The sequence below is a fragment of the Pan paniscus genome, chromosome 5 (assembly GCF_029289425.2).
Source record: "Pan paniscus chromosome 5, NHGRI_mPanPan1-v2.0_pri, whole genome shotgun sequence".
Taxonomy (NCBI): Eukaryota; Metazoa; Chordata; class Mammalia; order Primates; family Hominidae; genus Pan; species Pan paniscus.
In genome coordinates this window covers 44515433-44542378 of record NC_073254.2, presented here as the reverse complement: position 1 = coordinate 44542378, position 26946 = coordinate 44515433, and the positions used below count along the sequence as shown (strand labels likewise).

At 48.4% G+C, this 26946-nt stretch overlaps 2 protein-coding genes, 1 long non-coding RNA gene and 2 pseudogenes across 5 annotated transcripts in view; 3 read left to right on the top strand and 2 right to left on the bottom strand.

Annotated features, from left to right (window-relative positions):
* Positions 1-21187, top strand: part of LOC103783493 (protein shisa-5) — a 139221-nt gene extending 118034 nt beyond the window's left edge. For 2 of the 3 annotated variants that reach the window (XM_055113327.2, XM_063604770.1), the window contains one exon: positions 19232-21187. In XM_055113327.2, the coding sequence (XP_054969302.2) occupies positions 19378-19896 (519 nt within the window). In that variant the 5' untranslated portion in view covers positions 19232-19377 and the 3' untranslated portion in view covers positions 19897-21187. Of the gene's footprint in view, positions 1-19231 lie in introns of those variants that run through there. The other variant, XR_010112258.1, reaches the window with a different exon arrangement.
* Positions 1-26946, top strand: part of LOC103783499 (MHC class I polypeptide-related sequence B-like) — a 150299-nt pseudogene that overhangs the window by 24937 nt on the left and 98416 nt on the right.
* On the bottom strand, positions 5415-8493 carry Papa-A (patr class I histocompatibility antigen, A-2 alpha chain-like). The gene is given in 8 exon segments (NM_001279231.1): positions 5415-5590; positions 5760-5807; positions 5950-5982; positions 6425-6541; positions 6644-6919; positions 7503-7778; positions 8021-8290; positions 8421-8493. Coding segments are annotated over 8 exon segments (1098 nt in total). The 3' UTR covers positions 5415-5585.
* LOC100994473 (class I histocompatibility antigen, Gogo-A*0101 alpha chain-like) lies at positions 21194-25005 on the bottom strand (annotated as a pseudogene).
* LOC134730490 (uncharacterized) lies at positions 21646-26303 on the top strand. The gene is made up of 3 exons (XR_010112259.1): positions 21646-22593; positions 22777-22880; positions 23439-26303. It is a non-coding gene; the product is annotated as an uncharacterized LOC134730490 (long non-coding RNA).

Below are 26946 nucleotides of genomic sequence, written 5' to 3'. Positions count from 1 at the left end.
GAACTTATGTTTCTCATGTGTTCTGAAAACACTCAGTTGAAGGTGGAGATTACATGTTAAAAAACCACTGTCTTGGCTACAGAATCACCCCAGGCATTTTTTCATATTCCATTAATAACTTCCTTTTCTTTACTTTTATCCTGTAAATTATGGCATTATACTTTAAGCATAAGATTCAAATAATGCTTCTTTTTAGCCTAACCACATAGAGTTTGTGAAAAAGTGGAGGGAGGGAGAAAGCTCTGAGGGAGGAAAGGAGGAAAGAAAGATGGAAGGACAGAGAAAGACAAAATGAACATTTTCAAAAAAGAATAGGAGGAAAGGATTGGAAACAGCAAGTGTGGCTAATATTATTAAAATGCAGGAAATTAAAAGATGTAGATAACATCCATGGAATAACAGAAACTTAAGAAGGCCTTAATAGTTACTAACTGCTGTGTCACAAACTACCTCAAAATTTAGTGGCTTAATACAACAAATATCTGTTAATTCAAAGAGATACTACAAACGCGCACAAAATAGATTTTATGGGGGTGGCAGAAGTTGGATAAAGAGATGGATTTTACAGGTTGGAATAAGTAAGAGTTATTGGTGTGCACATGGCAATGCTTTTTAGTCCAAGTCCTCCAAGGAGCAGATGCCAAGATGAGCTTAAAGTCTACGGCATCTTATGAGGGGACACACCTGTAAGGGAATATGAGAAGCGAGCCAGAAATCCCTGGAAAAGGCGGCAGACAATGATGCAAGTGTGACCCCAAGTGCTGGACAGAAGGAGACAAGGTCTGTTCGACGCATCCTAGAGCAGAGGCAGTCTAAGGAGAGTTGAGGAAGGGCATGGAGGAGTCCTGGAGCCACATTTGGCCATCAGAGGAGTCCCATGTCTCCCAGTAATGGCCTGCCTTAGTGTGCTTGCTGTGACCAGTCACTGGCTGGGAACAACTCATGGAAGCAGGGCTTCTGCACTAATCCTGCTGAGGATGTCAGAGCACAGAAGCAGAGACGTGGGACATTACCTAGGAGTATCACTCAATCCTTCCTTCCTGAGGGTTCTGGGCTCTTGAATATCAAACCCTCTCAGGCTGGGTTGCTGGATGATTCTGCTCACACAACAGACAAGGGAAACCAGGACGTCCCCAAGTGGATTCCTGGTTTCCACACACACTTCTCCTGCCCTCATTGTGTGATAGCAGCCCTGCCTCCTCCTCTTCTCACCTGCTTGTCTCTGGGCACATACTGTTCAAATATCCCTGGGTGCAACCACAATGTGTAGTTCCATGGACTCTCACTTGTCTCCTTGCCAGGGTGCCCTCTTTGGGAAACCAGGACCTCCTACCCTGCAGAGTCCAGATTTTGGAAGTAAGAAGAGCAAAATCACCCTGGGGGTGAATATAATGAATAAAATACATACATACATACATACATACATACATGCATAAATAAATTTATTTATGTACTCATGTTATTTATGTATTTATTTATTTACTTATAAGTAAATCACCCTGGGGGTGAATATAAGGAATGAGACACACCTGCTTTGACTTCTTGGTTTTTGGACCCACGTATTCTTCCTTCTGAAAACAGTGCCTTAGAGACGTCTTTGATTCAACACATGCATCACATCCTGAAAGATGGCACCCATTCCTCAGAGGGTTTCATCCAAGCTGGTACTGAGTTGTGCCTGTAGAGTCCTGTCCATGACTCTGTGTGCCTGGCAGCACTTGAGAGGCGCAGGTGGTGATACGACCAGGGGATCCCATGGTCAGGGCCCACACTTCATCCCCTTCCCCAAGAGGTGTGTCCCCCAGGCAGATAATGTACTGAAATTCTGAGCCAGTGGATCAGGAATGCCAATAGTGTTGTTGACTGAGGGTCTGAGAGCAGAGAGGAAAACCACACCACATCGAATCCCTGTGAGCCTATCCCTGTGAGGATGAACTTCTGCCCCTTCCAGGATGGATGGTGTTCAAGCTATTCAACTTGTCACTTAGGGGCTAGTCAGTTACTTTAAGAAATAGTGCCCTATCGGTGCCTATCATTGGTCTGCAATGCTCACGAGCAGAGTATTCAGAGGAAGCAGTAGCTGGGTGGGCCTTGGTAGTGGAGAGACAGTGCTGCTGGACTCATTTGTAGCTTCATCCCTGCCACTGTGGTTGCTCCACTCACAGGTCCTTCCTATCATGCCTGGGCTGATCCATGATGCAGACTGGCTAACTTCAATTTGTCTTCAATTTGTTTGGTTATTCAGGGCCACATCAGGACTGGGTGTTTTCTGTGGGTGTTAACATGGAATTGAGGCTCAACCGACATGGACCATTTTCGTCTCATGATAGATGCCGAGGGGCCTGTCCAGTGAATGACTCTATGGGTCACATAGAAGCCAATACACACGGGCACTTGGAATCACATGGTTGCTTGGTGTCCTATGCTCAAGCATTCTATCTTATCAGGGCCAGTAACATGCTAAAAGTTGCTTCTAACATGGAGCATGTTTCTCTGCTGTGGACTCCATGGCCTTACTCCTGATCCCAGGCCCTGCATTCTGACTTTCCCACTGATGCTTGGTTCAGCTCCATCCTGCTTCTTTCCCCAGACCGCCACCTCCAGCACCAGGGGTCTGAGGGATCGTGACTGACTGCACCACAGCCTGGGTCTGCTGCAGTGTCCTTTCCAGTCCAGGCCCCACTCAAAGCTGGCCTCCTCCTATATCACCCAGAGTGTCAGCCAAAGCAATAAACTTAGATGTGGAATGTGGTGTTGCCAGAACCCAGAGAGGCTCACCAAGTAGTGTGCTTCCTTCCTTCTGGTGAGGATGCAAGATGCAAGTTTGTCTTTTACTTTGGCGGTGGGGCGGGGGTGGGGAGCTCTGCATGCTCCTAACCACTGGACCCATAACACTTCACTGCAGTGGCCACTCTTGAAGCTCTGTAAGGTTTATCTTCACCTTCTGTAGTGCACATGTTTTGCCAGGGAATTCAGCGTACTTTCCTGCTCTTGTTCATCCTTCCCAATTTATGTGATATTGCCAATGAAATGAAGAGATTTAGTATTCTGTGAGATGTCTGATTCGTCCAGGTCTCTTAAGGTGATATTTATAGAAGGTTGAGGAGTTAAAGTAGCCCTGATGCAAGCTATCAATAAATGTATTATAAATCCCATGTGAATGTGAATCATTCCATATCCATCTTCTAAATGAAATGGGAGGGAATGCACTCACCAAATCCACAGCTGCTTGCCATGTGCCTGAGGCCTTATTAATCTCCCCAGGCAGTGATATCCAGCCAGCATGGCAGCTGCAATCAGGACTCCTACTTGGTCAAGTCTGGAGTAATTCCATTCATTCTTTAGCCATATCAGGCTTCTGCAGGTACAGTTTGCTGAGTTATATGGAGATAACAGGCAATCCCAACACCACCCCGCATCGTTCAGGTCTGTAATGGCAGTGCCACCCCTATAATACCTGCAGTACCCTCCACAAGACCCACTCTGGGGCACAATATTGCTTCTGGTTTGGCTTGGATGAGGGATGTTTCCCTTTGGGCTTCAGCACAATGAGATCCCTTACTCTCCAGACTAGGGACACAGTGTGGGGTGACTCCAGTTGCCAGTGCATCAAGGCCAATTATGCGCTAAGAGAATGGGGAGATAATCAGGACAGGATTTATGGAACCGGTGATTCCACCATGGGGCATAATGTGTCTAGGTTTATTCCCCGGCCTCTGTAAGCCCCAGTGTGATGGGGGACATAATAGTGCTGTGGGAATCTGGGCAGCAATGTCAGCTCACACCCAATGTTAATACTTATCCCATCTCCTGATTAAATGGCTATAGGCTCCTTTGCAGAAGGGCTGATGGAATTGTCCCAGCATGTAACCATCATCATGTCCCGAGGTTCTTTCTCTTAGGGATATAGATATGTCCTTAGTCACTGGATTCTGAATCTGAAGCTTGCTCCTCAATTCTTACATGCTTATCATAGATATCAAGCAGGGCTCTTGCTGTCTGCCCGTCTTTTCTGACCCTGGGACACCACCCTTTATTAAGCTTTCCCATAACTCCCTGAAGGTCAAGCCCCCTTGACTGATACTCTGGGTTATCACAGTAAATGTGCCCTTTATCTTTTGCAGGTCACTGAAAAGGAGGGTTCCTAAAGCATTCACTCCTGACCCTGAGGGAGGTGGGTGCACTCACTCCAGGACTCAGGTTCACCACAGATAAGCAAAAAAGTCCTCACATTCAAAATTGTCCTGGGCCACATGCAGCCCACGAGCCGCGGGTTGGACAAGCCTGCATCTAGAACGTATGCACCATAACCCCAGAAATTTTTCTGTTTTTACTTTAAGGATGCTTTCTAAATGCAAAAGCAGTCATATCCCTAGCAGACAACAAATGTCAGTTGAATGAATGATCACTGTAGAGCACCTCCCTATTCTAAAGCCCATACCTTTATTAATGTAGCTACAGGGCAAATGCTGTTTTGTGGCAGCTAAAGAACATAAGTTCACACGGACATCCATGCCGCCAGTGCTTTTCTCACCAGGGCTGCTTGTGTGTCCTCCCTCCTCCCACACCAACCCTCCTGCACACTTCAGCACAAAACCATATATTTCTCTTCAGGAACAATAACCCTAGCCTTATGGGTACAATTTTCCAACCACATATGAATCTAAATTAGACTCTGCTTTATAAATCTAAGAGTTTGGATTGGAGCCAGCACTAGGATTACTACAACTCAGAGCAGGAAGAAGAGTAGGAGGGCAGAAGAGGAGTTCCAACAGAAAGTTAATCATGATGAGAAACTATGGGACCCCTCCTCTCTGCAAATGTCACAATCTGGTTCCTTTAAAAAGATTGGAGAAAAATCGAAAATACAATTGAGGAAAAAGCCCTGGGAGGAAGGCAAGACCTGGACAGGTCTGAAAATTTGTCTCTTGATACCACAAGGAGATTTGTATGCAGGGACCACCCTAGGTGACATCCAACTCCCTGTGATCACAGGTCTTGGTGGGACAAGGTTCTACTAAAGGGCCAAGGACAATGGAGCAGCAAAGATGACCCAGCCAAGCAGTGACCACATAAAGCCCATGGTGGCCGGAACAGAAACTGGGCACAGCCCCATCTACTCTCCTCCCCTGTAACAAATCAGCATAAGCAACACGTGGACTCTGGAAGGTTCTCATGTGTTCCATTTATTTTGTCTCTCAAATTTTAGGAATCTTCTCCTTTAATTAACTCATCAACCTCTCATGGCAAGAATTTGAGAAAGTAAATTTATACTCAGGTTCTAATTTTAATAGGGAAGGAAGAAGTTACAGCTCAGTGCACCATGAAGTTGAGACAGAGATGGAGACACCTCAGCCCCACCTCTCTGGAACAGGAAAGATGATTGGGGAGGGAGCACAGGTCAGCGTGGGAAGAGGGTCATGGTGGACATGGGGGTGGGGTGGTCTCCCCACCTCCTCACATTATGCCTACAAGAACACAGACACATGCAGGTGCCTTTGCAGAAACAAAGTCAGGGTTCTTCAAGTCACAAAGGGAAGGGCAGGAACAACTTTTGCCTCTCAGTCCCACACAAGGCAGCTGTCTCACACTATAGAAAAAAATATTCATGAACAAATTCATATCTGTCACAGTGAGGGGTCACACTTTAAACAGCCCATTGCATGCTCAATACATCCAATGCAAAGAAACCCCATAGCACAGCTGTGTCCACTGTTCCACCCAACACCCAACACACATCAGGCCCTCCAAGCTCTCACCTTTACAAGCTGTGAGAGACACATCAGAGCCCTGGGCACTGTCACTGCCTGGGGTAGAACAAAAACAGAACCTGGTCAGATCCCACAGAAGATGTGGCTGGAGGAGGAATTGTGGGGTGGGTGAGCTCCCCCATGGGCTCCCAAACACAATATCCCAAGGACCTCAGGCATCAGCCTCCCTCATACTTACTTGCAGCCTGAGAGTAGCTCCCTCCTTTTCTATCTGTGGGAAGAAAATGTCCTGTGAGATACCAGAAAGGAGCCAGGGCCTTAAGGTCCTAGAGGAACCTCCTAGTCTTGGACCCCAGAGAAGATTCCAGAAATGTGTGACTGCAGACCCAGGGCAGGATCAGGAAACATGAAGAAAGCAGATGTGGGTCCTGGACCAATCGCCCTCCTGAGGTCTGTCCTCAGGGACCTTCCCCTGTGACTTGTGACTGCTGGGATCAGGTCCCATCACCGCCATAATCAAGGTGATAAATCTGTCCTTCATTGTCACAGGTGCTTTACAAAAGAGTAAGTGCTGGCCCACAGGGCCCAGGCTGGGTCAGCCCATGATTGTGGATGGTGCTTCCCAGTAATGAGACAGGGCACATTTCTAGCTGGGGCTTGGAACTCTCAGTGAGACAAGAAATCTCAGACCCCACCCTTCACCCCTTCTCCACCTGAGCTCTTCCTCCTCCACATCATGGCAGCGACCACAGCTCCAGTGATCACAGCTCCAAGGAGAACCAGGCCAGCAATGATGCCCACGATGGGGATGGTGGGCTGGGAAGACGGCTCTGGGAAAAGAGGGGAAGGTGAGGGGCCCTGACCCTGCTAAAGGTCTCCAGAGAGGTTCCGGCTTTCCCTAAGAGACATGACACCCCCATCTCCCTCCTTACCCCATCTCAGGGTGAGGGGCTTGAGCAGACCCTCATGCTGCACATGGCAGGTGTATCTCTGCTCCTCTCCAGAAGGTACCACCACAGCTGCCCACTTCTGGAAGGTTCCATCCCCTGCAGGCCTGGTCTCCACGAGCTCCGTGTCCTGGGTCTGGTCCTCCCCATCCCGCTGCCAGGTCAGTGTGATCTCCGCAGGGTAGAAGCCCAGGGCCCAGCACCTCAGGGTGGCCTCACGGTCGGAGATGGGGTGGTGGGTCATATGTGTCTTGGGGGGGTCTGACGGGAAAAGTCAGAAAATTCAGGCATTTTGCATCTGTCATGGGACACTCCACCAGCATGCATGTGGCCATCTTGAGAATGGACAGGACACCCGGGATGGGGAAGAGAGCACAGAACCCAGACACCAGCCTGGACACAGGCACCTGGGATAATTTTCTATTCCCTGAGGAGGGAACAGCGACTTCTGGTCCTGAACTGAGTGGAGGCTGAGGGACTCAGAAGTGCTGGACTCAGACCCCCACACACATTGAGTGTGAAGCAGAGAACAAGGCCTGAGAGGAAAAGTCACGGGCCCAAGGCTGCTGCCGGTGTGTGTCAAAGGGAACCACTCATCAGTATTCGAGGGATCGTCTTCCCGTCATTCCTTCAGAGATTTTATCCCTTAATTGTGTCAGAGAGCAGGGAGGAACCTCAGAGTCACTCTCTGGTACAGGATCTGGAAACCCAGGAGGATTCTTCTCCCTCAGGACCAGAGGGAGGGCGATATTCTAGTGTTGGTCCCAATTGTCTCCCCTCCTTGTGGGAGGCCAGCCCGGGAGATCTACAGGCGATCAGGGAGGCGCCCCGTGGCCCCTGGTACCAGTGCGCTGCAGCGTCTCCTTCCCGTTCTCCAGGTATCTGCGGAGCCACTCCACGCACGTGCCCTCCAGGTAGGCTCTCAACTGCTCCGCCGCATGGGCCGCCTCCCACTTGCGCTGGGTAATCTGAGCCGCCATGTCCGCCGCGGTCCAAGAGCGCAGGTCCTCGTTCAGGGCGATGTAATCCTTGCCGTCGTAGGCGTCCTGCCGGTACCCGCGGAGGAAGCGCCCGTCCGACCCCACGTCGCAGCCAAACATTAACTGGATGGTGTGAGAACCTGGCCCCGACCCCGCGGTCAGCCCTGTTCCCCGAGCCCCGCCCGGCCCCGACCAACCCGGGGGGATTTTTGGCCTAAACTGAAAAATGAAACCGGATTAAGGCGCCTGGGCCTCTCCCGGGGCAAGGGTCTCGGGGTCCCGCGGCTTCGGGGTGGATCTCGGACCCGGAGACTGTGGGCGACCCGGCCCGTCGGTGGGGGATGAGGGGTCGTGACCTGCGCCCCGGGCCGGGGTCACTCACCGTCCTCGCTCTGGTTGTAGTAGCCGCGCAGGGTCCCCAGGTCCACTCGGTCAGTCTGTGCGGAGGCCTTCACATTCCGTGTCTCCTGGTCCCAATACTCCGGACCCTCCTGCTCTATCCACGGCGCCCGCGGCTCCATCCTCTGGCTCGCGGCGTCGCTGTCGAACCGCACGAACTGCGTGTCGTCCACGTAGCCCACGGCGATGAAGCGGGGCTCCCCGCGGCCGGGCCGGGACACCGATGTGGAGAAATACCTCATGGAGTGGGAGCCTGGGGGCGAGGAGTGGCTGAGACCCGCCCGACTCTCCTCCCGGCGCGGCTTCCCGGGTCCTGCGCCCCCGCCAGGCGGGCCCCTTGCTTCTCCCCGCAGAGGCCGTTTCCCTCCCGACCCCGCACTCACCCGCCCAGGTCTGGGTCAGGGCCAGGGCCCCCGAGAGTAGCAGGAGGAGAGTTCGGGGCGGCATGACGGCCATCCTCGGCGTCTGGGGAGAATCTGGGTCCCGGTGGGTGCGTGCGGACTTTAGAACAGCGACCGCGACGACACTGATTGGCTTCTCTGGAAACCCGACACCCAATGGGAGTGAGAACTGGGTCCGCGTCGTGAGTATCCAGGAAGAAGGACCCTACATAGGTTGGGAGAGGGAGAAAAGAAACTGCGGAGTTGGGGAATCCCCAAGGCTGGGACTCCCCAATCCATACACCGCCTTCGGGGCCTGAGACCCTGAGAGCCACGCCTGGGGCCCTGGGACTTCGCCCTGACCCCTCTGCTCCTGTGCGAAGCGCTCTGTCTCAATGTCTCCCTGAGTCTTGGCCCAGGAGCTGTCTGAGAAACAAGGGAGAAACCCTCGGCATGGGCCCCGTCCCTCTCCTTTCACTTTTCATCCCGTAATCTCTGTCCCTGAACTGGACTCCCTGACTCCCACTCCTTACCTGTCCACCTGGACTCTTCTAGAAGAAAAATCACCCCATGGAGTTTGGTGCCAGAGAGTAAGCTTGCTCTGGGAATGGAGGTGTAGATTTTTGTTGTTGTTGTTGTTGTTTTTAATCGGGAAAAGTTGCGCCTGAGTGCATGAGACAGAATAGAGACCAGTTTGCTCTTTGTTTATTAACTACAGTGGGTAGCAGAATCTTGGTAACCCCTGAATGATCAGGAATCTAATAGGTAAAAAATGTGACTTTGGCCCCTTGATGTATAAATGTGTCCAAAAGCCTTACAACAGGACTCACAAAGCTACTAAGTTGCACTTTCCCAGACAATGTATCTGTGACTCCTGCTTGTAGTATTTTAAATTTACCATCATTCCTTAGCTCTGAGTTTCTGTGTGAGTCCAGGACATCTCCTCAATACAAAGTAGCCACTATGTTCCTATATGTTGCGACCAGAAGCCATTACAGGCTTTATTCACCTCAAATTTGCAGCTGTTCAATGCAGTCACAATGCCCCTCACTAGTGCTCATGCACTGCCTGTTTTTAGGAAGTATCCACTTCTAAGTGTTGTGTATATTTTATAGGAACACTTAGTAATTTTTAAACCTGATTAACATAAAAAATTAATTTTTAGGCAGACCCACATGAGGTATTAAAAGACAACTGCCAAGGACACCCTGCTAGGCTCTGTAGATGGATGTATTAAAATCCATAAAACAATGTATTTAAACCTAAGAATTCTGCTGCTTTCAAATTCTTTCCTCTGCTCCTTTTCCTCACCTCCTGCTTCTCCAGCCCTTCCCTCCATCCTTCTCATCCTTCAGGCCCTCCTCTCCCCTTAGTCCCCACCACACTGTCACTCATGAATTGTGACACTAGCACTGTCCCATGACCTGCTACGTAACTGTTCTTTCCACAGTGGTCCTGCTCCTGTGAGTCGGAGTGTGTCATCTCTCCACTTAAAACACTCCAGTGTCTCCACCTCGGTCTTGTGAAGCTTCTGGAGTGTCAGGCACTTGAGCATATGAGGGGATACCTGGTTCATTGTAGGGACTAAGTTAATTTTTGTTGACTTAATGAATGAAATATGAGTGTATTAAATTGCATCACAGATAATTATAAACTGTAAAACACTGAAAAAGTTCAGAAAGATTTTATTTTATGCAACTAGTGTGTATATCAATTCATCAGTTCATTTGCACACTACCACGCCTGGCAAAACAACACCCATTTATCTGCTTATAATTCCTTGGTCAGAAATCTGGGCAAGATGTGGATGGAATCTCTCTTCTGGGCTTCCAAAAGCTGTGTTTTCATTTTGAATCCTCCTTCAGGTTTATACAGAGGTGGCAGAATGCAGTTTCTTGCAGTTGTAAGACTGAGGTCCCTGTTCCTGGCTAGCTGTCAATGTAGAGAACTGGGAGGGGCTCAATTCCCGGTGCTCACCAGCGTTCTTTCCTACACAGCCCCTTAATTTTTTTTTTTTTTTTTTTTGAGACCGAGTCTGGCTCTGTAGCCCAGGCTGGGGTACAGTGGCCCAATGATCTCTGCTCACTACAAGCTCCGCCTCCTGGGTTCACACCATTCTCCTGTCTCAGTCCCAAGTAGCTGGGACTACAGGCGCCCACCACTACACTCTGCCAATTTTTTTTTTTTTTCTTAGTAGACACAGGGTTTCACCTTGTTAGCCAGGATTGTCTCGACCTCCTGACCTCATGATCCGCCCGCCTCGGCCTCCCAAAGTGTTAGGATTACAGGCGTGAGCCACCGCGCCCGGCCCATAGCCCCTTCCTTTTCAAAGCCCCTGGTGGAGGAAACCCCTCATGCTGAGTCCCTCTCACACTGTAAGTCTCTATGCTCATGAAGAACCCAGTCCTTTCAAGGGCTCACCTGATTAGGACAGTCCAAGCAGGATAAACCCAGCATAAAGTCAACTAATTGAGACCTTTAATTATATCTGCTAAATCCCTTCATAGCAGCACCCACATTAGAGTTGGTTGAATAACTGGAGGAAGGTGAATGACCAGGAGCTGCTTGTTGAGGCCATCATAGAATCAGCCTAGCAAGGGTTGGATCTTCCTTTTGTGTTTAATTGGGACACAGTTGGAAAGTGAAGTTCAAGTAAAGTGATCATTGTGAACGGTCATGAAATACATCCTCTTCAGCCATGGAAATTGTCCTTACCTTTTAAAACTAAGTTACATGTTTAATATCTTATAATTAATTTAGGCCAGGTGTGGTGGCTCACGGCTGTCATCCTAGCACTGTGGAAGGCAGAGGAAGGGAGATTTGTTGACTCCAGAAGTTCAAGATCAACCTGGGCAAAACCTCCATCTCTACAAAAAATTAGAAAATTGGCCAGGCATAGTAGTTCATGATGGTAGTCCCAGCTACTCAGGAGGCTGAGGTCAGAGAGTCCCTTGACCCCAGGAATTTGACACTGCAGTGCATGGTGATCATGCCACTGCATTCCAGCCTGGGTGACAGAGCAAGACCCTGTCTCAAAAATAATAATGATGAGGATGACACATTTAGAGCAAATGCAATTTGATGTGTAATAATACATCCTCTCTTGTGAAAATGTATTATTTATTTACTATTGCATAACAAATTATGTAAAACTTAGCTTGAAACAACAAATATTTCTCATCTCCCACAGTTTCCAATCGTCAGGAATCCAGGAGAGGTTTCCCTGAGTGCTTCCTGCTCAGGGCTGCTCACAAGGTTGCACTCCAGTTGTCAGCCAGGGGCCGTAGCATCTGAGGGCTTCTCTAGGGCTGGGAATTCACAAGAAACATGGATCAGTCACATGGCTGTTGGAAAAGGCCTGGTTCCTTGTTGTCTGTTCCCAGAAGGCCTCAGTTCTCAGTCATGTGGACCTTCCTGCAGGGCTGCTTATGGCACAGTGGCTGGCTTCCCCCAGAGCTCATGATCCCAGATTCAGAGAGAGAGAGAATGTGGAAGCCGCAGTTAGTTTTATGTTCTACACCCAGAGTCACAAACTGTTATGTTGGCACTATTCTATAAGTTAGAAGTTGTATTAGTGCATTCTCACACTGCCATAAAGAAATACCTGAGACTGGGTAATTTATAAAGGAAAGAGGTTTAATTGACTCACAGTTCTGCATGACTGAGGAGCCTGCCCCAGGAAACTTACAGTCATGGCAGAAGTGGAAGCAAACCCATCCTTCTTCACGTGGTGACAGGAAAGAGAAATGCACAATGAAGCAGAGAAAAGCCCCTTATAAAACCATCAGATCTCATGAGAATTCCCTCAGCATCAGGAGAACAGCATGGGGGCACCGTCCCCATGATCCAATCACCTCCCATGAGGTCCCTCCCCCAATAGGTAGGGATTACAATTTGCATAACAATTCAAGATGAGATTTGGGTGGGAACACAGAACCAGGCCATTTCAGAAGTGCCTCATTAAGTCCAAGCCACACTCAAGAGAGGGAATTAAGCTGCACCTCTAGAAAGGAACAGTATCAAAGGATTTGAATATATGTTAAAAGCAAAATTATAACTATTGTTTCAGGTTTCTGAAAATCAAAGTCTTCTTGTATCTAATTAGTTTTCATTAACTCTTTAAGCTTGTCTTTTAATTTAATTTTTTTTTAAGTTCCAGGGTACATGTGTGTAGGATGTGTAGGTTTGTTACACAGGTAAATGTGTGCCATGTTGGTTTGCTGCACCTGTCAACTCATCACCTAGGTATTAACCCTGGCATGCATTAGCTATTTTTGCTAATGATCCTCCCATCACCACCCTCCCCCAACAGGCCCCAGTGTGTGTTTTTCCTCTCCCTCTGTCCATGTGTTCTCATTGCTCAGTTCCCAATTATATATGAGAACATGTGGTGTTTGGTTTTCTGTTCCTGTGTGAGTTTGCTGAGGATAATGGCTTCCAGCTTCATCCATATCCCTGCAAAGGACTTGATCTCATTCCTTTTTATGGCTGCATAATATTCCATGGTGTATATGTACCATATTTTCTTTATCCAGACCATCATTGATGGGCATTTGGGTTGATTCCATGTCTTTGCTATTGTGAATAGTGCTGCCATGAATGTAAACATGCATATATCTTTATAATAGAATGATTTATATTCCTTTGGGTATATACTCTGTAATGGGATTGCTGGGTCAAATGGTATTTCTGGTTCTAAATCTTTGAGGAATTGCCACACTGTCACTGTCTTCCACAATGGATTAACCATTTACTTTTCCACCAACAGTGTAAAAGCATTCCTATTTCTCTGCAACGTCGCCAGCATCTGTTGTTTCTTGACTATTTAATAATTGCCATTCTGACTGGCATAAGATGGTATCTCATTTGTGGTTTTGATTTGCATTTCTCTAATGATCAGTGATGGTGAGCTTTTTTTTTCATATTTTTTTGGCCACACATATGTCTTCTTTAGAAGTGTCTGTTCATGTTCTTTGTCCACTTTTTTAATGAAGTTTTTTTTTCATGTAAATTTGCTTAAGTTCTTTGTGGATTCTGAATACTAGACTTTTGTCAGATGGGTAGATGGCAAAATTTTTCTCCCATTCTGTAGCATGTCTGTTCACTCTGATTGATGATAGTTTCTTTTGCTGTGCAGAAAAAAAATTGCCTAATCTGATTGCTTTTCATTTACAAAAATGTGAATCTCATACTTCAGTCAACACATTTAGTTTAGCATGATGCCAATAATTTTGGCTTGATGCTGTAGCCCGAAATGTTTAGCTCGAATTGAGAGACAAGTTATTTTCAAAAACTGGCTATTCGATGGGCATTCTATAACAAACTTAACATCTTTTGTTGTGGTATTGAATGAGATGTGATAGAAGTGATTTGGACACCACTATGATTCTAAATAGCACTGCTATTATGTGCTTCTGAATTTTTTTTTCTTTTTAGCAGTCCTATTCTGTTTCCATTCATATTTGCTATTCCATCACTGGGTATTCCTTCCTACTCTTTTCATGTTTCATTTATTTTGATCAATGATGTGCATTTCCAATTCTGTAAAAGTTTAATTCCATTGTATGTGTGGTAAAATGTAACATCAAATCTTTGCAAGATGAAATTACCTTGCACAGCATATTGAACATTGTATTATTGAAAATCTAGAGAGATGCCAGTGAGCCAAGGATCGAATGACCTATATGTAGCCAAGGCCATTTTCATGGCATCCTGGTCCTCTCTGTCACATAGCTCCTTACAATTCTCTGTGGTTTTCTTCCAATGTAAGTAGTTCTTGTTAAGAATCTTTGCAATGAACTTTGAAATTCTTTTCTTTTTCATTTCTATAAAAAACAGGTATATTTTAATTTGGAAAACTCTGTTTAAGGAATTATAATCAAGTAACTACCAGGGTGCCCAGCACTGGTGTAAAACACGAAACTGTAAAACTACCCTGGGCTGCTACCCAGTCATCCTCCAGAAGGAGACTGTTGGGAGCAAGTCCCCCAAAATCTGGTCATAAACTGGCCCCGAGAATGGCCATAAACGAAATCTCTGCAGCACCATAACATGTTCATAATGGCCTTAGCACCCAAGCTGGAAGGTTGTGGGTTTACGGGAATGAGGGCAAGGAACACCTGGCCGGCCCAGGGTGGAAAACCACCTAAAGGCATTCTTAAGCCACAAACAATAGCATGAGTGATCTGTGTCTTAAGGGCATGTTCCTGCTGCAGTTAACTAGCCCAACCTATTCCTTTAATTTGGCCCATCACTTCGTTTCCCATAAGGGATATTTTAACTAATTTAATATCTATAGAAACAATGCTAATGACTGTAATAAATATGTGGGTAAATCTCTGTTTGGGGCTCTCAGCTCTGAAGGCTGTGAGACCCCTGATTTCCCACTTCACACCTCTATATTTCTGTGTGTGTGTCTTTAATTCCTCTAGCACCGCTGGGTTAGGATCTCCCTGACTGAGCTGGTCTCAGCAGAAGACTCCATGCTGAGTCTTGTGATACTTATTCCTTTGTATTTCTTCAAAGATTTGTGCAATAAGTATATATATATATATACATATGTGTGTATATATACACACATATGTATATATATGTGTATATGTATGTGTATATATACACACACATATATGTATATATATATATATATATATATATATATATATATATCCCCAAAACAAATATCAGTTGGTTTTGCTGGTTTTTAAGCTTCCTGTATAGCAAGTTCCTACTGCATTTATTTTCCCATGATGCACATTATGTGTAGGAGTTATCTGTGGTGTGGGAGGCTGTCATTCTTTCATTTTTACTGCTGAAGGCTTACATATGGTTATACCACAATTTCACTAATTTCCTATTGATGTATATGTGGCTGATTCCAGTTTTTGCCATAAATATTAGTGTGCATGTCTCCTGTGCACATAGGCAAGAAAGCCCCCCAGAGTGGATGATTAGGAATGGGTTGGTTGGATGATAGGTTGTATGGACTTTAACCATAGTAGATAATGATAATATGATTTGCAAAGTGATTGTGGCTAAACTTTTACAATAAATGTGTAATACTTGATGTTGATGATGTGTTCTGAAAACACTGCGTTGAAGGAATTGAGTTAAAAGCCACTGTCTTGGCTGTAGAATTGTAGCGGGCATTTTTATTCAGACTCTGTTAATAACTTCCTGTTGTTTACTTGTTTCTCATATACATGACATTATATTTTTGACATATAGATTCAGAAAATGCTTACTTACAGCCCAATCACATAGAGTTATTGTATATATTAGGAAAATTTCATAATAAAGGAAAAAATGGAGGAAGAGAGAGAAAGAAGGAGGAATGGAGGAAAAAGCAAAAGAAGAAAAGAAGGAAGGGGAGGGGAAGGAAAGGGAGAAAGAAGGAGGGAAGGCGATAGGTTGAATGGAAATAGAGAAGAAAGAGATGGAGGGAGGGCTAGAAGGAAGGAGAAAGGGAAGGAAGAGGCCAGGCGCAGTGGCTCATGCTTGTAATCCCAGCACTTTGGGAGGCCGAGGCAGGCAGATCACGAGGTCAGGAGATAGAGACCATCCTGGTTAACATGGTGAAACCCTGTCTCTACTAAAAACACAAAAAATTAGCCGGGCATGGTGGCAGGTGCCTGTAGTCCCAGCTACTTGGAAAGCTGAGGCAGGAGAATGGCATGAACCTGGGAGGCGGAGCTTGCAGTGAGCCGAGATCGAGCCACTGCACTCCAGCCTGGGCGACAGAACGAGACTTTGTCTCAAAAAAAAAAAAAAAAAAAGAAAGAAAGAAAAAGAAAAAAGAAAAAAGAAGGATGGAACAAAGGAGAAAAGAAACTAAAATAAAGAAAAGAATAGGTGTTGAGAAACTAGAAACCCTATGTGTGGCTAATATTATCAAAATAGGAGAAAATAAAACAGATGTAGTTAACCTCTAGAGAATAATGGAAATGTAAGAGGGCTTCAGTAGTTATCCATTGCTGTGTAACAAACTACCCCCAAATTTAGTGACTTGGGATCACTAAATGAGGGATCGTCTTCCCGTCATTCCCTCAGAGATTTTATCCCTTAATTGCGTCTTCCCGTCATTGCCTCAGAGATTTTATCCCTTAATTGTGTCAGAGAGCGGGGTGGAACCTCAGAGTCACTCTCTGGTACAGGATCTGGAAACCCAGGAGGATTCTTCTCCCTCAGGACCAGAGGGTGGGTGATATTCTAGTGTTGGTCCCATCTGTCTCCTCTCCTTGTGGGAGGCCAGCCTGGGAGGTCTACAGGCGATCAGGGAGGCGCCCCGTGGCCCCTGGTACCCGTGCGCTGCAGCGTCTCCTTCCCGTTCTTCAGGTATCTGCGGAGCCACTCCACGCACGTGCCCTCCAGGTAGGCTGTCTGCTGCTCCGCCTCATGGGCCGCCTCCCACTTGCGCTGGGTAATCTGAGCCGCCATGGCCGCCGCGGTCCAAGAGCTCAGGTCCTCGTTTAGGGCGATGTAATCTTTTTACAGAGAATCGTTTTTACAGAGAATGGGGAGATAACCAGGACAGGATTTATGGACCCAGTGATTCCACCGTGGGGCATAATTTGTCCAGGTTTATTCCCTGGCCTCTGTAAGCCCCACTGTGATAGGGACATAATGGTGCTGTGGGAATCTGGGCAGCAATGTTAGCTCACACCCAATGTTAACACTTATCCCATCTCCTGATTAAATGGCTATAGGCTCCTTTGCAGAAGGGCTGATGGAATTGTCCCAGCATGTAACAGTCATGGTGTCCCAAGGTTCTTTCTCTTAGGGATATGGATACTTCCTCAGCCACTAGATTCTGAATATGAAGCTTGCTCCTCAATTCTTAGATGCTTATCATAGATATCAAGCAGTGCTCCTGCTGTCTGCCCATCTTTTCTGACCCTGGGACACCACCCTTTATTAAGCTTTCCCATAACTCCTTGAAGGTCAAGCCCCCTTGGCTGATACTCTGGGTTATCACAGTAAATGTGCCCTCTATCTTTTGCAGGTCACTGAAAAGGAGGGTTCCTAAAGCATTCACTCCTGACCCTGAGGGAGGTGGGTGCACTCACTCCGGGACTTAGGTGCACCACAGATAAGCAAAAAAGTCCTCACATTCAAAATTGTCCTGGGCCACATGCAGCCCACGAGCCGCGGGTTGGACAAGCTTGCATCTAGAACATATGCACCACAAGGCCCGAAATTTTTCTGTTTTTACTTTAATGATGCTTTCTAAATGCAAAAACAGTTATATACCTAGCAGAAACAAATGTCAGTTGAAGGAATGATCATAGAGAACCACTCTATTCTAGAGGCAATATCTTTATTAATGTAGCCTCAGGACAAATGCTTTATTTTTGTGGCAGCTACAGAACAACATCATCTCACACTGACATCAGTGCCACCGGAGCTTTTCTCACCAGGGCTGCTTGTGTGTCCTCCCTCCCTGCCTCCCTCCCCCCACACCAACTCTCCTGCTCACTGCAGCACACAACCATATTTTTCTCTTCAGGAAAGATAACCCTAGGCTTATGGGTCCAATTTTCCAACCACATATGAATCTAAACTAGACTCTGCTTTATAAATTGATGAGTTTCTATTGGAGCCAGCACTAGGATTACTACAACTCAGGGCAGGAAGAAGAGTAGGAGTGCAGAAGAGGAGTTCCAACAGAAAGTTACCTATGATGAGAAACTATGGGACCCTGCCTCTTGGCAAATTTCAGAATCTGGTTCCTTTAAAAAGATTGCAGAAAAGATGGAAAATACAATGAGGAAAGAGCCCTGGGAAGAGGGCAAGAGCTTGAAAGATCTGAAAATTTGTCTCTTGATACCACAAGGACCCTGGTATGCAGGGACTTCCATAGGTGACATCCAAGTCCCTGTGATCACAGGTCATGGTGGGACAAGGTTCTACTGAAGGGCCAAGTGTGGGCGGAGGATTACTCAGGTGCCGAGGCAAGAGACTGAAGGCACAAACTGTTTTAGTATAATAAAGAAAATAGTTAGAATAAGAGTAGTCATAATACAAATTAGATATAGAGATGATCATGAAAAATTATCAATCATTATTATAAACATTATTAATCATTAGCTTTTAATATTACTCTTTGTTGCATTACTAAGATAACCTAGGGATAACCGGCGGGCATAAGGTCAGGTGCTGAAGGGACATTGTGAGAAGTGACCTAGAAGGCAAGAGATGAGCCTTCTGTCACGCCCGCATAAGGGCTGCTTGAGGGATCCTTGGTCAAGTGGCAATGCCAATGTCTGGGAAGGCACCTGTTACTTAGCAGACCACGAAAGGGAGTCTCCCTTTCTTGGAGGAGTCGGGGAACACTCTGCTCCACCAGCTTCTTGTAGAAGGCTGGATATTATCCAGAGCTACCCGCAGTCATCCAGAGGCCTAAACCCCTCCCTGTGGTGCTGTGCTTCAGTGGTCATGCTCCTTGTCCACTTTCATGCTCCTCCTGTACTCCTGGTTCCTCTTTGAATTTTGTAGTAGATAATGGTAGAAGAAATAGTGAAAGTCTTAAAGTCTTTGATCTTAAGTGCAGAAAAGAAAATGGTGACATATGCTACCTAAAAGGGAAGGGCCCCCTATCCTGTAATCACGTGACTTGCGTCACCTTGTCAATCAGTTAGAAGATTCACCTTCCTTACCCTGCCCCTTGTCTTGTATGCAATAAATATCAGCGAGCCCAGCTGTTCGGGGCCACTACCGGTCTCCGCATCTTGATGGTAGTGGTCCCCCGGGCCCAGCTGTTTTCTCTTTATCTCTTTGTCTTGTGCTTTTATTTATTACAATCTCTCATCTCCGCACAGGGGGAGAAAACCCGCTAAGTCCCGTAGGGCTGGATCATACAGCCAAGGACAACGGAGCAGCAAAGATGACCCAGCTGAGCAGTGACCACATAAAGCGCATGGTGGCCTGAGCACCCACTGGGCACAGCCCCATCTACTCTCCTCTCATGCAACAAATCAGCATAAGAAACATGTGGAAACTGAGTGGCCCACGATGGGAAGAGGGGAAGCCCAGGGGTACAGGAGGCCTCTGGGTGAAGGCAGAGGCTAACATGGGGTTCGGAGCGACCTTGGCCGTTGGCCGGACCATCTTTGTGCTGTCTGTCGTCACTATCATCATCTGCTTCACCTGCTCCTGCTGCTGCCTTTACAAGACGTGCCGCCGACCACGTCCGGTTGTCACCACCACCACATCCACCACTGTGGTGCATGCCCCTTATCCTCAGCCTCCAAGTGTGCCGCCCAGCTACCCTGGACCAAGCTACCAGGGCTACCACACCATGCCGCCTCAGCCAGGGATGCCAGCAGCACCCTACCCAATGCAGTACCCACCACCTTACCCAGCCCAGCCCATGGGCCCACCGGCCTACCACGAGACCCTGGCTGGAGGAGCAGCCGCACCCTACCCCGCCAGCCAGCCTCCTTATAACCCGGCCTACATGGATGCCCCGAAGGCGGCCCTCTGAGCATTCCCTGGTCTCTCTGGCTGCCACTTGGTTATGTTGTGTGTGTGTGTGAGTGGTGTGCAGGCACGGTTCCTTACGCCCCATGTGTGCTGTGTGTGTCCAGGCACGGTTCCTTACGCCCCATGTGTGCTGTGTGTGTCCAGGCACGGTTCCTTACGCCCCATGTGTGCTGTGTGTGTCCTGCCTGTATATGTGGCTTCCTCTGATGCTGACAAGGTGGGGAACAATCCTTGCCAGAGTGGGCTGGGACCAGACTTTGTTCTCTTCCTCACCTGAAATTATGCTTCCTAAAATCTCAAGCCAAACTCAAAGAATGGGGTGGTGGGGGGCACCCTGTGAGGTGGCCCCTGAGAGGTGGGGGCCTCTCCAGGGCACATCTGGAGTTCTTCTCCAGCTTACCCTAGGGTGACCAAGTATGGCCTGTCACATCAGGGTGGCGCAGCTTTCTGTGTGATGCAGATGTGTCCTGGTTTCGGCAGCGTAGCCAGCTGCTGCTTGAGGCCATGGCTCGTCCCCGGAGATGGGGGTACCCTTTGCAGAGCCAGGGAAATGATGCAGGCGAAGCTTGGGATCTGGCCAAGTTGGACTTTGATCCTTTGGGCAGATGTCCCATTGCTCCCTGGAGCCTGTCATGCCTGTTGGGGATCAGGCAGCCTCCTGATGCCAGAACACCTCAGGCAGAGCCCTACTCAGCTGTACCTGTCTGCCTGGACTGTCCCCTGTCCCTGCATCTCCCCTGGGACCAGCTGGAGGGCCACATGCACACACAACCTAGCTGCCCCCAGGGAGCTCTGCTGCCCTTGCTGGCCCTGCCCTTCCCACAGGTGAGCAGGGCTTCTGTCCACCAGCACACTCAGTTCTCTTCCCTGCAGTGTTTTCATTTTATTTTAGCCAAACATTTTGCCTGTTTTCTGTTTTCAAACATGATAGTTGATATGAGACTGAAACCCCTGGGTTGTGGAGGGAAATTGGCTCAGAGATGGACAACCTGGCAACTGTGAGTCCCTGCTTCCCGACACCAGCCTCATGGAATATGCAACTCCTGTACCCCAGTCCAGGGTGTTCTGGCAGCAGGGACACCTGGGCCAATGGGCCATCTGGACCAAAGGTGGGGTGTGGGGCCCTGGATGGCAGCTCTGGCCCAGACATGAATACCTCGGTGTTCCTCCTCCCTCTATTACTGTTTCACCAGAGCTGTCTTAGCTCAAATCTGTTGTGTTTCTGAGTCTAGGGTCTGTACACTTGTTTATAATAAATGCAATCGTTTGGAAAAAAAAAAAAAAGAAAGAAACATGTGGACTCTGGAAGGTTCTCATGTCTTCCATTTATTTTGTCTCTCAAATTTTAGGAATCTTCTCCTTTAATTAACCCATCAACCTCTCATGGCAAGAATTTGAAAAAGTAAATTTATACTCAGATTCTAATTTTAATAGGGAAGTAAGAAGTTACAGCTCAGTGCACATAAAGTTGAGACAGAGATGGAGACATCTCAGCCTCATGTCTATGGAGCAGGAATGATTAATTATTGGAGACGGAACACAGGTCAGCATGAGGGAAGAGGGTCATGGTGGACATGGGGGTGGGTTGGTCTCCCCACCTCCTCATATTATGCCTACAGGAACACAGGCACATTCAGGTGCCTTTGCAGAAAGAGAGTCAGGGTTTTTGAAGTCACAAAGGGAAGGCGTGAACAAATCTTGCCTCTCAGTCCCACACAAGGCAGCTGTCTCACACTATAAAATAAAATATTCATGAACAAATTCATATCCGTCACAGTGAGGGATGACACTTTAAACAGCCCATCACATGTTCAATACATCCAATTCAAAGAAACCCCATAGCACAGCTGCATCCACTATTGCCCCCAACACCCCCCACACATCAGGTACCCCAGCTTCTCACCTTTACAAGCCGTGAGAGACACATCAGAACCCTGCGCATGGTTGCTGCCTGGGGTAGAACAAAAACAGGACTTGGTCAGAGCCCACAGGAGATGCGGCTAGAGGAGGAATCTGGGGTTGGGTGAGCTCCCCCATGGGCTCCCGACCACAATATCCCAAGGATCAGGGATCAGCCCACTTCATATTTACTTGCAGCTTCAGAGTAGCTCACTCTATCTGTGGGAAGAAAATGTCCTATGAGAGGCCAGAAAGGAGTCAGGGCCATAGGGCCCTAAACAAACCCCCTAGCCTTTGATCCCAGAGAAGTTTCCTGAAAGTGTAACTGCTGATCTAGGACAGGATCAGGAAACATGAGGAAAGCAGGTGTGGGTCCTGGACAAACTGCCCTCCTGAGGTCTGTCCTCAGCAGGGACCTTCCCCTGTGACTTGTGACTGCTGGGATCAGGTCCCCATCATCATAATCATCAAGGTGATAAATGTGTCCTTCATTGTCACAGGTGCTTTACAAAAGAGTAAGTGCTGGCACACAGGGCCCAGGCTGGGTAGGCCCATGAGTGTGGATGGTGCTTCCCAGTAACCAGGCAGGACACACTTCTAACTGGGGCTTGAAACCCTCAGTGGGACAAGAAATCTCAGACCACACTCCTCATCCATTCCTTACCTGAGTTCTTCTTCCTGCACATCACAGCAGAAACCACAGCTCCAGTGACTACAGCTCCAAGGAGAACCAGGCCAGCAACGATACCCACGATGGGGATGGTGGGCTGAGAAGACTGCTCTGGGAAAAAAGGGGAAGGTGGGCGTCCCTGACCCTCAGCCCCCAGCACCGACCCTGCTGAAGTTCTCCAGGGAGGCTCCTGCTTTTCCTAAGAGACATGACCCCCCCTCCACTCATCTCCTGCCTTACCCCATCTCAGGGTGAGGGGCTTGGGCAACCCCTCATGCTGCACATGGCACGTGTATCTCTGTTCCTCTCCAGAAGGCACCACCACAGCTGCCCACTTCTGGAACTTTCCATCCCCTGCAGGCCTGGTCTCTACAAGCTCCATGTCCCGAGTCTGGTCCTCTCCATCCTGCTGCCAGGTCAGTGTGATCTCCACAGGGTAGAAGCCCAGGGCCCAGCACCCCAGGGTGGCCTTCTAGTCAGAGACGGAATGGTGGATCATATGTGTCTGGGGGGGGGGGGTCTAACAGGAAGTGTCAGAAAATTCAGGCACTTTGCATCTCTCATGAGACACTCCAGCAGCACGCATGTGGCCATCCTGAGAATGGACAGGACACCTGGGGTGGGGAAGGGAGCACAGAACCCAGACACCAACCTGGACACAGGTACCTGGGATAATCTCCTATTCCGTGGAAAATTCTAGTCCCTGAGGAGGGAACAGTGACTTCTGGTCCTGACCTGAGTGGAGGCTGAGGGACTCAGAAGAGCTGGACTCAGACACCTACACACATTGAGTGTAAAGCAGAGAACAAGAAAGGCCTGAGAGGAAAAGTAACGGGGCCCAAGGCTGCTGCTGGTGTCAAAGGGAACCCCTCATCAGTATTCCAGGGATTGTCTTCCCTTCATTTCCTCAGAGATTTCATCCCTTAATTGTATCAGAGAGCAGGGCAGACCCTCAGAGTCACTCTCTTGTACAGGATCTGGAAACCCAGGAGGATTCCTCTCCCTCAGGACCAGAGAGAGGACGACATTCTAGTGTTGGTCCCATTTTCCTTCTCTCTTTGTGGGAAGCCAGCCCAGGAGATCTACAGGCGATCAGGGAGGCGTCTTGTGTTCCCTGGTACCCGTGAGCTGCAGCGTCTCCTTCCCGTTCTACAGGTGTCTGCGAGCCTCTCCACGCACGTGCCCTCCAGGTAGGCCCTGATCTGCTCTGCAAATTCTTCTGCCTCCCACTTGCGCTTGGTGATCTGAGCCGCCATGTCCGCCGCGGTCCAGGAGCGCAGGTCCTAGTTCCGGGATATGTAATCCTTGCCATCGTTGGCGTGCTGTTCATACCCGCGGAGGAGGCGCCCTTCCAGCCCCAAGTCGCAGCCATACATTATCTGGAGGGTGTTAGACCCTGGCCCCGCCCCCGCGGTCAGCCCCGCCCACCGAGCCCCGCCCCCGCCCCGACCAACCCGCGGGGATTTTGGCCTAAACGGAAAATGAAACCTGGTAAAGACTCCTGGGCCTCTCCCGGGTCGAGGATCTGGCGGGTCCCGCAGCCTCGGGGTGGATCTCGGAGCCGGAGACTCGCGGGGGGGACCCGGGGCGTCCGTGGGGGATGAGGAGGGGTCGTGACCTTCGCCCCAGGCCGGGGTCATTCACCGGCCTAGCTCTGGTGGTAGTAGCGGCGCGGCATGGGCAGGTTCACTCTTGTCAGTCTGTGCGCGGGCCTGATGTTCCGTGTGCTCCGGTCCCAATACTCCGGTCCCTCCTGCTCCAACCACGGCGACTGCGGCTACATCCTCGGAGTCGCCGCGTCGCTGTCGAACCGCACGAACTGCATGTCGTCCACGTAGCCCACTGCGATGTACCGGGGCTCCCCGGGACCCGGCCGGGACACGGCGGTGCTGAAATACCTTATGGAGTGGGTACCTGGGGGCGAGGAGGGGCTGAGACCCGTCCGACCCTCCTCCTTGAGCGGCTCCCCGGGTCCTGCACCCCAGTGCGCGGGCCCCTAGCTCCTCCCCGCAGAGGCCATTTCCCTCCTGATCCCGCACTCACCCGCCCAGGTCTCGGTCAGGGCCAGGGCCCCCAAGAGCAGCAGGAGGAGGGTTCGGGACGCCATGACCCCATCCTCGGCGTCTGGGGAGAATCTGAGTCCCAAGGGGTTCGCGGGGACTTCTGGAACAGGGACCCCAGCGACGCCGATTGGCTTCGCTAGAAACCCGACACCAAATGGGGGTGAGAACTGAGTCCACATCCTGAGTGTCCAGGAAGAAGGACCCTACATAAGTTGGGAGAGGGAGAAGAGAAACTGCGGAGATGGGGAATCCCCAACCCTGGGCCTCCCCAGTCAATACATCGCCTTCGGGGCCTGAAACCCTGAGAGCCACGCCTGGGGCCATAGGACTTCGCCCTGACCCCGCTCCTCCTGTGCCGAGCGCTCTGTCTCAATGTCTCCCTGAGTCTTGGCCCAAGAGCTGTCTGAGAAACCAGGGAGAAACCCTCGTCATGGGCCCCGTCCCTCTTCATTTTTCATCCCGGAATCCCCGTCCCAGAACTGGACTCCCTGCCTCCCACTCCTTACCTATTTCCCTGAACTCTTCTAGAAAAAAACTCACCCCAGGGAGCTTGGTGACAGAGAGGGAGCTCGCCTCCAGAGAGGGAGCTCGCCCTGGGAATGGAGGCGTAGAGACAGGTTTTTGTTTTTTTTTTCTTTAAATCCGGAAAAGTTGTGCCTGAGTACATGAGACAGCATAGAGACAAGTTTTCTCTTTGTTTATTAACTACAGTGGGTAGCAGAATCTTGGCAACCCCTAAATGATCAGGAATCTAATCGGTAAAAAATGTAACTTTGGCCCCTTGATCTATAAATGTGTCTGAAAGCATTACAACAGGACTCACAAAGCTACTAAGTTTGACTTTCGCAGACAATGTATCTGTGACTCCCGCTTGTTTTTTACATTTACCTTCATTCCACAGCCCTGAGTTACTGGGTGAGTCCAAGACATCTCCTCAATATAAAGTAGCACACTGCGTTACTATATGTTGCAACCGGGAGCCAGTACAGACTTTATTCACCTCACAGTTGCAAGTGTTCAATGCAGTCATAATGCCCCTCAGCAGTGCTCATGTGCTGCCTGTTTTTAGGAAGTATTCACGTCTAAGTGGTGTGTATATCTTATAGGAACACTTAGTATTTTTAAAACCTGATTAATTAAAAAAAATTAGTTTCTAGGCAGTCCCAAATATAGTATTAAAGGCCAACTGCAAAGAAGGAACACTAAGTATTTTTTAAACCTTATTAACATAAAAAACATTAGTTTTTAGGCAGTCCTACATTAGGTATTAAAGGCCAACTGCAAAGAACACTGAGCGAGGCTCTGTAGATGGATGTAATAAAAATCTATAAAACAATGTGTTTAAACCTAAGAATTCTACTGCTTTCCAATTCCTTCCCTCTGCTCCTTTTCCTAACCTCCTGCTTCTCCAGCCCTTCCCTCTGTCCCTTTCATCCCTCAGGCCCTCCTCTCCCCTTAGTCCCCACCACCCTGTCACTTCTAAATTGTGGCTCTAGCACTGTCCCATTACCTGCTACGTGACTGTTCTCTCCACAGTGGTCCTGCTCCTGTGAGTCAGAGTGTGTCATTTCCTCACCTAAAACACTCCAGTGGCTCCACCTCGGTCTTTTGAAGCTTCTAGAATGTCAGGCACGTGAGCATATGAGGGCATACCTGGTTCATCTTAGGCACTAAATTAATTTTTGTTGACTGAATAAATGAAATATGAATGTATTAAATTGCATCACAGAAAGTTATAAAATGTAAAACACTGAAAAATTAAGAAATATTTTATTTTACGTAACTAGTGTGCGTATCAATTCATTCCGAGTCTGTTGAGCCTGTGTATGAATTTTATAAGATTGCATAACAAATTATCACAAACATTGACTTTAAACAACACCCAATTATTGTTGATTTATTTGTTTTTAGAGACAGAGTCTCCCTCTGTCATCCAGGGTGAAGTGCAGTCACATGATCATGGCTCACTGCAGCCTCAAACTCCTGGGCTCAAGGGATCTTCCTGCCTCAGTCTTCAGAATAGATAGGACTGCAGACAAGTGCCACCATGCCCAGCTAATTAAAAAGAAATTGTAGAGATGAGTGTCTCACTGTTTGATCTTGGCTGGTCTCAAATTCCTGGATGCAAGTGATCCTCCTGTGTCAGCTCCTCAGATGTTAGGATTGCAGGTGGGTATTACCACGCCTGGCCAAACAACACCCATTTATCTGTTTATAGTACCTTAGTCAGAAATCTGGGCATGATGTGGATGGAATCTCTGTTCTGGGCTTCCCAAAGCTGTGTTTTCATTTTGAATCCTCCTTCAGGCTTATACAGAGGTGGCAGAATGCAGTTTCTTGGAGTTGTAAGACTGAGGTCCGCGTTCCTTGCTGGCTGTCAATGTAGAGAACAGGGAGGGCTGTGCTCAATTCCTGATGC